The 12,500-nt window shown below is 43.7% G+C and overlaps 1 protein-coding gene across 1 annotated transcript in view; it reads right to left on the reverse strand.

The window, feature by feature from the left end:
• Positions 1-2,387: 2,387 nt before the first annotated feature.
• LOC118494722 (palmitoyltransferase ZDHHC1-like) overlaps positions 2,388-12,500 on the reverse strand; it is a 21,464-nt gene continuing 11,351 nt past the window's right edge. The window contains exons 7-9 of the mRNA XM_035999588.1: positions 11,969-12,090; positions 10,997-11,085; positions 2,388-2,604 (exon numbers count right to left, since the gene is read on the reverse strand). Coding sequence (XP_035855481.1) covers positions 2,403-2,604; positions 10,997-11,085; positions 11,969-12,090 — 413 coding nt within the window. The 3' untranslated portion in view covers positions 2,388-2,402. The remainder of the gene's footprint in view (positions 2,605-10,996; positions 11,086-11,968; positions 12,091-12,500) is intronic.

Consider the following 12,500-nt stretch of genomic DNA (forward strand, 5'->3'; position numbering starts at 1 on the left):
GGCACTCAAACCCATGCTGCAGCCATAGTAAAACAAACAGACACAGACAGCATGTACTGTACAGTACTATACCACAGCAGTACTATGGTCCTGATGGTGTATAAACACCAACACGGTGTCATGCAATACGCTGGTTAAACATTACTCAAAACTAATACATTAATTAAATTAAAAAAGAGAGATCACAAATACGATTACATATCTCCATCGTCATGCAGGCCTGTTCTGTCTTTTACTTGGGGCTATCTAGGAGCTTAATAGAGACTGGATAAATGAGTTTTTGAAAGGGTTACGTCTGTAACCCTCCTACCGGATGGCAGCAGATCATATTCTGCGTGCAGGACGTGAGACGTGTCGCTAACTATTCTATTTGCTTGTCTCAGAGAAGCTGTTCATAAATCCTCTGTGTGGATAGAGCTCTTTAACACCAGTCATCTTCCATGCAGTGTGAATCAAACGTAACTGTTTAGTTTTCGACTGCACGGGGAGATTGCCAAACCAAGCTGTGATACCGTACCTGACCGGGCTCTCCAGGACTGCCTGATGAAATATCAACATCATGTTTTTAATCTGCCAGCACGGCAAGGCAAGGCAGCTTTATTTGTATAGCACATTTCAGCAACAGGGTAGTCTGGGTAAACCTGACGAGCTTCCAGCAAATTTGAGATTGCTCTGCAAGTCAGTCTGGTGAAGAGCCCATTCTAACCCATTTCCAATGTCCCCGAAATCGAGGCACCAATCACAACCGTTGAGGCGGGCTTTACACCAATCACAACCGTTGAGGCGGGCTTTACACCAATCACAACCGTTGAGGCGGGCTTACACCAATCACAACCGTTGAGGAGGGCTTTACACCAATCACAACCGTGAGGAGGGCTTACACCAATCACAACCGTTGAGGCGGGCTCTACACCAATCACAACCGTTGAGGCGGGCTCTACACCAATCACAACCGTTGAGGTGGGCTCTACACCAATCACAACCGTTGAGGCGGGCTCTACACCAATCACAACCGTTGAGGTGGCTCTACACCAATCACAACCGTTGAGGTGGGCTTTACGCGACGACGATAGCGCAGCGACGGCGAGCCGCGAGCAGCTTCTCGTTTACATTCAACATGACGGCTACCGAAGAGCAGCGTCACCCGGATCGTTGCTCTGATTGGTTGAAGGACTATCCAATGGACCCAGAAGCATGGCGTCCGTGGTGACGCCCCTTTGGAAATGAGCTGTGAATGAAGCTTCCCCAGACCCCAGCTGACAGCTTACAGTGATTTTTACGATTCCGATGCCAAACCCGGTACTTTTGAAACAATTCCGATTCCTAAACCAATTCCTAACACACACACACACCACACACACACACCACACACATATATATACTGTTTTAACCTGTGGTGTGCTGCTGTTAAGCTGGGACTTGTACCTGGGGATTAAGTGGACGGCATTGTGATCAGAAGATCCTAGAGGGGGTTTAACCGTAGCGATGTACACATTCTTAACATTACCTTAGCATTGTCAAGACTATTTTACCTCTGATATTATAATCCACGTATTGATAAACCCTGGTAAAGCAGGCTCTTCAGGAGTACGCTGTAGTTGCCTGTGAAGACAGCCTGCTATGGCTGTAGCTGTAGCAGCCTTTCCACTGGGCGGGATGTAAACAGAGCATAATATGATGTTGCTGAATTCACGTGGAAGATAAAAGGGTCTTAGGCTTAGCTCAGCGTCGGGGTTACAGACCGACTCTCTTGTTGTGAACTGCGAACACCACTTGTTGTTAACATAAACACAGGTACCGCCACCTTTACTCTCACCGGAGTTATCGGTCCTGTCAGAGCGCACCAGGGGAAGCCGTCCAGAGAGACGAGCGAGTCAGGCACGTCCTCCTGCAGCCAGTCTCAGAGAAGACAAGCAGGCATGATTCACAGTACTCCTGTAAAAATCTGGTGTTGACTTTTAGCTCCTCAACTTTGCTCTTCAGCGAGCGGACGTTGCAGAGAAGCACGGAGGGCAGCGGTGGTCTGTGTGCTCTTCTCCGGAGTCGTACTCCGCCGCGTTTCCCCCTCTTCCGTCCGCTGCAACCTGCCGTTAGACTTCAGGCGAGCAGCTCCCTCAGTAGCAGAGGGCCAGGCGTGTGACTGGGCCGGAGCAGGAGCTGGTCCGGGTGTAGCTCAGGAGCGCGGTCGGCACAGTACCCCGTCCGCTGGCGTGGAGCGGCATACAAGCCAAACAATTGGGATCACAAGCAGTCCTCTCAGGAAAACCAGTAAAACCAGCATCGTGGTGTGAAAAAACACACGTCCATGTGTGATGTCACAGTCAGAACCAGAAGTAAACAACCTGCAGCTTTCTACCTCTAGACACTAACACCTTTTAAAAGGTGGATGGATGTTACCTGGGTCAGAGTCTGTGTGTGTCTGTGTTACCTGTGTGCGACGGTGTGTGTGTGTGTGTGTGTGTGTGTGTGTCTGTGTGTGTGTGTGTTACCTGTGTGCGACGGTGTGTGTGTGCTGCTGTGTGTAGCTCTGTAGACGTCAGGGGCGGAGCTTCTTCCTCCATGACAGGACTAGACACGGTCCTCACTCTGCCGTTAGCCAGGAATCTGACACACACACACACACACACACACACACACACACACACAGACACACACACACACACACACACACACACACACACAGACACACACAGACACACACACACACACAGACACACACACACACACACACACACACACACACACACACACACACACACACACACACACACACACACACACACACACTTCACTGAGTTATGGCAGCATTGCAGCTTAATCAGAAAATTGTCTGTTTTTCAGAATAAGACGCAACAACTAGAATATTATGGGATGTAAACGCAGTCACTGAGTCTTCCTGTACAGTTAGCTCTCTCTACAGTCCTTTGTTCCCTGTGTGTCCTCGCCTGTTTAAATAAAGTTTACTCAGTCTCTCCCACAGCTCAGAGGCAGTGTTCAGTTATTAATGGACACACACACACACACACACACCTCCCTCAGCTCAAACACACTCTTTGTTTGCTTCCTGCAGATCACGGCCAAAGAATGTCATGTCACACACTTTGTTTTGTGTCCATGGCGACAGTGGTGCAGCCTCATGGTGTGTTTACTGAAACATGTTGGGCCCGGCTCACTCCCCCTCAGCCAATCACAGCAGGGCGTGGGTGGGACTCTGGAGGACTGGCTGAACTGGTCTGTGGGAACTACAGCTGCAAAGACTGAAACGTCAAAGACCATGTGGTCTGGGGTGAAGACCAGTGGCAGGGACGCACTGGACCGGGACTAGTGTCTGAGACTGAGACCAGTCCAAGTTACAATGAGAGGGGACACAACAGGAGGAGTCCAAACTCCCACGAGACCACGGACAAGTCAGTCCTTCCAGAAAAATGCGGTGTTTTTTTGTGATTGTTGCGGGCTAAAATCCTTGATTATGCGGCACGTTTTCTTAAAAAATGCGATGGAATATGCGGGATATTTATGCAATTTTATGCAATGGAATTGCGGGAACTTGCAAAAACTGCAGTTTCATCACGGCTTCATCGCGGCGTTTGCAGCTTTTCAATGATGTTCACGTTGCGTAATTACGTCACTTCATAACGTTCCCATGGCGTGTATATGTGTAACGTTTTTGCAACAACAATGCGGGGATTATGAAATCATGCAAGCCCCGCATATTTTGCACAGAAATCTGCAATTTATGCGGCGACAGTGCAGCATATTTTTAAAAATGCGGTCCCCCGCATAAATATGCAGACTTTGGCTGATTATGCATTGAATTATGAGATCGCATAATCACGTTTCTCTGGAGGGACTGACAAGTCCAGTAGACTCGGTCTGAACACTTATTGAGACCTACCAGAGTCAGACTAGTTCTTACTGAGACCAACCAGAGTCAGACCAGTTCTTCCTGAGACCAACCAGAGTCAGACCAGATCTTACTGAGACCAACCAGAGTCAGACCAGTTCTTCCGTTATAACTGGCTATAACCGGCTATAATTGGCTATAACTGGCTATAACCGGCTATAATTGGCTATAATTGGTTATAACCGGCTATAATTGGCTATAACTGGCTATAACCGGCTATAACTGGCTATAACCGGCTATAATTGGCTATAACCGGCTATAATCGGCTATAACCGGCTATAATTGGCTATAACCGGCTATAACCGGCTATAACCGGCTATAACCGGCTATAACTGGCTATAACCGGCTATAACTGGCTATAACCGGCTATAATTGGCTATAACTGGCTATAACCGGCTATAACCGGCTATAACTGGCTATAACCGGCTATAACCGGCTATAACTGGCTATAACCGGCTATAATTGGCTATAATTGGCTATAACCGGCTATAACCGGCTATAAACGGCTATAATTGGCTATAACTGGCTATAACCGGCTATAATTGGCTATAACCGGCTATAACCGGCTATAACCGGCTATAACTGGTAAACAAGTTTTTGGTACTTTTTATTTTTATTTGGACATTTTTGGTGCTTTTTTTCAACATTTTTGTTGCCTTTTCTGGCGGATTATGCACATTTTTTTAATGCTTTAAGGCACTTTGTTTTAACGTTTTTGATGCTTTACTCAACGTTTTGCCAATTTTCCGGAAGTTTTGGCGCTTTCTGATATTTTTGGCACTTTTTCAGACAATTTTGAAGCTTTTTTTTCCGGCCTTTTTCCAACTTTTTAGGCGCTTTATTCTACGTATTTGACGCTGGCTGAGGAACGTTTTTGACAAACTTTTTTGGGGCTTTATGAGAAAACTACAGTATATGAGGCATGCAATAATACAGTCAAAATATTTGACTTTTCTCTTAAATGTCCTCGATGCAGTGTTTCCTCTATGTTGATTTGACCTATAGGTCTTGTATCAGTCTATAGGTCCTGTATCAGTCTATAGGTCCTGTATTAGTCTATAGGTCTTGTATCAGTCTATAGGTCCTGTATCAGTCTATAGGTCCTGTATCAGTCTAGAGGTCCTGTATCAGTCTAGAGGTCCTGTATCAGTCTAGAGGTCCTGTATCAGTCTGTATCAGTCTATAGGTCCTGTATCAGTCTATAGGTCCTGTATCAGTCTATAGGTCTTGTATCAGTCTATAGGTCCTGTATTAGTCTATAGGTCTAGTATCAGTCTATAGGTCCTGTATCAGTCTATAGGTCCTGTATCAGTCTATAGGTCCTGTATCAGTCTAGAGGTCCTGTATCAGTCTATAGGTCCTGTATCAGTCTATAGGTCTAGTATCAGTCTATAGGTCCTGTATCAGTCTATAGGTCTAGTATCAGTCTATAGGTCCTGTATTAGTCTATAGGTCTAGTATCAGTCTTTAGGTCCTGTATCAGTCTATAGGTCCTGTATTAGTCTATAGTCTAGTATCAGTCTATAGGTCCTGTATCAGTCTATAGGTCCTGTATCAGTCTATAGGTCTAGTATCAGTCTATAGATCCTGTATTAGTCTGTAGGTCTAGTATCAGTCTATAGGTCCTGTATCAGTCTATAGGTCCTGTATTAGTCTATAGGTCTAGTATCAGTCTATAGGTCCTGTATCAGTCTATAGGTCCTGTATCAGTCTATAAGTCCTGTATTAGTCGATAGGTCCTGTATTAGTCTATAGGTCTAGTATCAGTCTATAGGTCCTGTATCAGTCTATAGGTCCTGTATCAGTCTATAGGTCCTGTATCAGTCTATAGGTCCTGTATTAGTCTATAGGTCCTGTATCAGTCTATAGGTCCTGTATTAGTCTATAGGTCTAGTATCAGTCTATAGGTCCTGTATCAGTCTATAGGTCCTGTATCAGTCTATAGGTCCTGTATCAGTCTATAGGTCCTGTATCAGTCTATAGGTCTTGTATCAGTCTATAGGTCCTGTATCAGTCTATAGGTCCTGTATCAGTCTATAGGTCTTGTATCAGTCTATAGGTCCTGTATCAGGTCCTGTATCAGTCTATAGGTCCTGTATCAGTCTATAGGTCCTGTATCAGGTCCTGTATCAGTCTATAGGTCCTGTATTAGTCTATAGGTCCTGTATCAGTCTATAGGTCTTGTATCAGTCTATAGGTCCTGTATTAGTCTATAGGTCCTGTATTAGTCTATAGGTCTTGTATCAGTCTATAGGTCCTGTATTAGTCTATAGGTCCTGTATTAGTCTATAGGTCCTGTATTAGTCTATAGGTCCTGTATCAGTCTATAGGTCCTGTATCAGTCTATAGGTCCTGTATCAGTCTATAGGTATTGTATCAGTCTATAGGTCTTGTATCAGTCTATAGCTATTGTATCAGTCTATAGGTCCTGTATTAGTCTATAGGTCTTGTATCAGTCTATAGGTCCTGTATTAGTCTATAGGTCCTGTATTAGTCTATAGGTCTTGTATCAGTCTATAGGTCCTGTATCAGTCTATAGGTCCTGTATCAGTCTATAGGTCCTGTATCAGTCTATAGGTCTTGTATCAGTCTATAGGTCCTGTATCAGTCTATAGGTCCTGTATCAGTCTATAGGTCCTGTATCAGTCTATACGTCCTGTATCAGTCTATAGGTCCTGTATCAGTCTATAGGTCTTGTATCAGTCTATAGGTCCTGTATCAGTCTATAGGTCCTGTATCAGTCTATAGGTCCTGTATTAGTCTATAGGTCCTGTATCAGTCTATAGGTCTTGTATCAGTCTATAGGTCCTGTATTAGTCTATAGGTCTTGTATCAGTCTATAGGTCCTGTATCAGTCTATAGGTCCTGTATCAGTCTATAGGTCCTGTATCAGGTCCTGTATCAGTCTATAGGTCCTGTATTAGTCTATAGGTCCTGTATCAGTCTATAGGTCTTGTATCAGTCTATAGGTCCTGTATCAGTCTATAGGTCTTGTATCAGTCTATAGGTCCTGTATCAGTCTATAGGTCCTGTATCAGTCTATAGGTCCTGTATCAGTCTATAGGTCTTGTATCAGTCTATAGGTCCTGTATCAGTCTATAGGTCCTGTATCAGGTCCTGTATCAGTCTATAGGTCCTGTATTAGTCTATAGGTCCTGTATTAGTCTATAGGTCCTGTATCAGTCTATAGGTCCTGTATCAGTCTATAGGTCATGTATCAGGTCCTGTATCAGTCTATAGGTCCTGTATTAGTCTATAGGTCCTGTATCAGTCTATAGGTCTTGTATCAGTCTATAGGTCCTGTATCAGTCTATAGGTCCTGTATCAGTCTATAGGTCTTGTATCAGTCTATAGGTCCTGTATCAGGTCCTGTATCAGTCTATAGGTCCTGTATTAGTCTATAGGTCCTGTATCAGTCTATAGGTCTTGTATCAGTCTATAGGTCCTGTATCAGTCTATAGGTCCTGTATCAGTCTATAGGTCTTGTATCAGTCTATAGGTCCTGTATCAGTCTATAGGTCCTGTATCAGTCTATAGGTCCTGTATTAGTCTATAGGTCCTGTATCAGTCTATAGGTCTTGTATCAGTCTATAGGTCCTGTATCAGTCTATAGGTCCTGTATCAGTCTATAGGTCTTGTATCAGTCTATAGGTCCTGTATCAGTCTATAGGTCTTGTATCAGTCTATAGGTCCTGTATCAGGTCCTGTATCAGTCTATAGGTCCTGTATTAGTCTATAGGTCCTGTATCAGTCTATAGGTCTTGTATCAGTCTATAGGTCCTGTATCAGTCTATAGGTCTTGTATCAGTCTATAGGTCCTGTATCAGTCTATAGGTCCTGTATCAGTCTATAGGTCCTGTATTAGTCTATAGGTCCTGTATCAGTCTATAGGTCCTGTATCAGTCTATAGGTCTTGTATCAGTCTATAGGTCCTGTATCAGGTCCTGTATCAGTCTATAGGTCCTGTATCAGTCTATAGGTCTTGTATCAGTCTATAGGTCCTGTATTAGTCTATAGGTCCTGTATTAGTCTATAGGTCCTGTATTAGTCTATAGGTCTTGTATCAGTCTATAGGTCTTGTATCAGTCTATAGGTCTTGTATCAGTCTATAGGTCCTGTATCAGTCTATAGGTCCTGTATCAGTCTATAGGTCCTGTATCAGGTCCTGTATCAGTCTATAGGTCCTGTATTAGTCTATAGGTCCTGTATCAGTCTATAGGTCTTGTATCAGTCTATAGGTCCTGTATTAGTCTATAGGTCCTGTATTAGTCTATAGGTCTTGTATCAGTCTATAGGTCCTGTATTAGTCTATAGGTCCTGTATTAGTCTATAGGTCCTGTATTAGTCTATAGGTCCTGTATCAGTCTATAGGTCCTGTATCAGTCTATAGGTCCTGTATCAGTCTATAGGTATTGTATCAGTCTATAGGTCTTGTATCAGTCTATAGCTATTGTATCAGTCTATAGGTCCTGTATCAGGTCCTGTATCAGTCTATAGGTCCTGTATTAGTCTATAGGTCTTGTATCAGTCTATAGGTCCTGTATCAGTCTATAGGTCTTGTATCAGTCTATAGGTCCTGTATCAGGTCCTGTATCAGTCTATAGGTCCTGTATTAGTCTATAGGTCCTGTATCAGTCTATAGGTCTTGTATCAGTCTATAGGTCCTGTATCAGTCTATAGGTCTTGTATCAGTCTATAGGTCCTGTATCAGTCTATAGGTCCTGTATCAGTCTATAGGTCCTGTATCAGTCTATAGGTCTTGTATCAGTCTATAGGTCCTGTATCAGTCTATAGGTCCTGTATCAGGTCCTGTATCAGTCTATAGGTCCTGTATTAGTCTATAGGTCCTGTATTAGTCTATAGGTCCTGTATCAGTCTATAGGTCCTGTATCAGTCTATAGGTCATGTATCAGGTCCTGTATCAGTCTATAGGTCCTGTATTAGTCTATAGGTCCTGTATCAGTCTATAGGTCTTGTATCAGTCTATAGGTCCTGTATCAGTCTATAGGTCCTGTATCAGTCTATAGGTCTTGTATCAGTCTATAGGTCCTGTATCAGGTCCTGTATCAGTCTATAGGTCCTGTATTAGTCTATAGGTCCTGTATTAGTCTATAGGTCCTGTATCAGTCTATAGGTCCTGTATCAGTCTATAGGTCATGTATCAGGTCCTGTATCAGTCTATAGGTCCTGTATTAGTCTATAGGTCCTGTATCAGTCTATAGGTCTTGTATCAGTCTATAGGTCCTGTATCAGTCTATAGGTCCTGTATCAGTCTATAGGTCTTGTATCAGTCTATAGGTCCTGTATCAGTCTATAGGTCCTGTATCAGTCTATAGGTCCTGTATTAGTCTATAGGTCCTGTATCAGTCTATAGGTCTTGTATCAGTCTATAGGTCCTGTATCAGTCTATAGGTCCTGTATCAGTCTATAGGTCTTGTATCAGTCTATAGGTCCTGTATCAGTCTATAGGTCTTGTATCAGTCTATAGGTCCTGTATCAGGTCCTGTATCAGTCTATAGGTCCTGTATTAGTCTATAGGTCCTGTATCAGTCTATAGGTCTTGTATCAGTCTATAGGTCTTGTATCAGTCTATAGGTCCTGTATCAGGTCCTGTAGCAGTCTATAGGTCCTGTATCAGTCTATAGGTCCTGTATTAGTCTATAGGTCTTGTATCAGTCTATAGGTCCTGTATCAGGTCCTGTATCAGTCTATAGGTCCTGTATCAGTCTATAGGTCTTGTATCAGTCTATAGGTCCTGTATTAGTCTATAGGTCCTGTATTAGTCTATAGGTCCTGTATTAGTCTATAGGTCTTGTATCAGTCTATAGGTCCTGTATCAGTCTATAGGTCTTGTATCAGTCTATAGGTCCTGTATCAGTCTATAGGTCCTGTATCAGTCTATAGGTCCTGTATCAGTCTATAGGTCCTGTATCAGGTCCTGTATCAGTCTATAGGTCCTGTATTAGTCTATAGGTCCTGTATTAGTCTATAGGTCCTGTATTAGTCTATAGGTCCTGTATCAGTCTATAGGTCCTGTATCAGTCTATAGGTATTGTATCAGTCTATAGGTCTTGTATCAGGTCCTGTATCAGTCTATAGGTCCTGTATTAGTCTATAGGTCCTGTATCAGTCTATAGGTCTTGTATCAGTCTATAGGTCCTGTATTAGTCTATAGGTCCTGTATCAGTCTATAGGTCTTGTATCAGTCTATAGGTCCTGTATCAGTCTATAGGTCCTGTATCAGTCTATAGGTCTTGTATTAGTCTATAGGTCCTGTATCAGTCTATAGGTCTTGTATCAGTCTATAGGTCCTGTATTAGTCTATAGGTCCTGTATTAGTCTATAGGTCTTGTATCAGTCTATAGGTCCTGTATCAGTCTATAGGTCCTGTATCAGTCTATAGGTCCTGTATCAGTCTATAGGTCTTGTATCAGTCTATAGGTCCTGTATCAGTCTATAGGTCCTGTATCAGTCTATAGGTCCTGTATCAGTCTATAGGTCCTGTATCAGTCTATAGGTCTTGTATCAGTCTATAGGTCCTGTATCAGGTCCTGTATCAGTCTATAGGTCCTGTATTAGTCTATAGGTCCTGTATCAGTCTATAGGTCTTGTATCAGTCTATAGGTCTTGTATGAGTCTATAGGTCTTGCAAATTTAAATGAAGTTAACTGGTGATTTTCGTTGTTTGTATTCTTCACCTGCGAGCTAAATTGCACGTGGCTGTTGATTCGATATAATAGCGATCGCCCACGTTAGTATTTTAGGAGCATTATTTACATGCTGAGTAGTTAAGATCATGTAATTAATACTGGGTTTACTGGTATTTGCTGCAGAATGCTGAGCCTATATATCAAGATCAACCCTGCTGATGACCCCCTGCTGTAGTTAGTCTAGTGTTGTTAAGTGTCTGACGCTCCATATGTTCTGGCGGAGGACCCCCACACCCCCACTTATAATGTGGCCCCCCCGATTGAACTACAGCTCGTTAAATGTGAATATTTTCTAGTTTCTTCAGTCCTTTGTGACGGTAATGAGGGTTAAATAGTGAGAGTGTTACTCCACAGCTGTAGATGTAAACAGGATCAGACTCACTCTGCCTCCCCCCGCACAGCCACAGTGGTACGTTCCTCCAGGTCCAGCTGAGAGTTGGTGTAACCCAGAGTCTCGGAGTAGTTCCCGTCCTGAGGGGGGACACAGAGGACAGACCCTATCACATTATCATCCAAACTGCAGGTTATCTTTGTAGTCTGGACTAGAGCTGTCTCTATAACCTCTATAACACCAGTAGGATTTCATTTGGTATTTTTAATATTAGAATAATATATATGTAATGTGTAATACTGAAATGCAGCCTGTTATTAACATGTACTACTCAGGCTTATTTATGGTCAATGCCTGTATCAGCATGTGGTTGTTGTTACACCGTCTGTCCACTAGAGGGACCTCTAACACCAGCCTGGCCTTGAGGGGACCTACGTCATGCTGCTCTCTGTTTACATTATATTCCACCATAGGGATGTAACGGTTACCGGTGTAACGGTAAAAATGTTGACGGTAACAATTACCCTTTTCATTTAAATATCCTCATTATGGCGGTGGATTACCACGGTGTGGAAACCTGTGTTTAATAATTCCTAGTTTCATCCCAGGCTCCTGAAGTAGCCGCGCAGGCTATAAAAAATAAAAAAATACTGCGATAATACCGAAAACCGTGATAATTTTGGTCACTATAATAACCGTGAGGTTACATTTTCATACAGTTACATCCCTATTCCACCAGGAGCACACAGTGACAACCTCAGATCAACCAACTCTGGAATCAAGCATTACAGCACGCACACACACACACACACACGCACACACACACACACGCACACACACGCACACACACACACACACACACTATCATAACTAGTGATAGGGAACGCTTTCACACACAGCTTGGGGGTGTGTGTGTGTGTGTGTGTGTCTGTGTGTGTGTGTGTGTGTCTGTGTGTGTGTGTGTGTGTGTGTGTGTGTGTGTGTGTGTGTGACATGGCAGCCAAAGGGCGGAGCCTGAGTTACCTTGACGAGGTGTAGTGGGGGGGCCCCCGTCTCCGTCACTGATCCTGGGGTCCTCGAGTCTCTGCCGTCCTGACGGTGACGCTGTCGCACAATGTACTCAAAGGTACTGAGTCTGTTCCACACTGCACACACACACACACACACACACAGACACACAGACACACACACACACAGACACACACACACACACACACACACACACAGACACACACACACACACACACACACACACAGACACACACACAGACACACACACACACAGACACACACACACACACACACACACACACACACAGACACACACACACACACACACAGACACACACAGACACACACACACACACACAGACAGAGACACACACACACACACACACACACACACACACACACACACACAGACAGAGACACACACACACACACACACACACACACACACACACACACACACACAGACACACACACACACAGACACACACACAGACACACACACACACAGACGCACACACACACACACACACACACACACACACAG

The sequence above is a fragment of the Sander lucioperca genome, chromosome 3, assembly GCF_008315115.2.
Source record: "Sander lucioperca isolate FBNREF2018 chromosome 3, SLUC_FBN_1.2, whole genome shotgun sequence".
NCBI lineage: Eukaryota > Metazoa > Chordata > Actinopteri > Perciformes > Percidae > Sander > Sander lucioperca.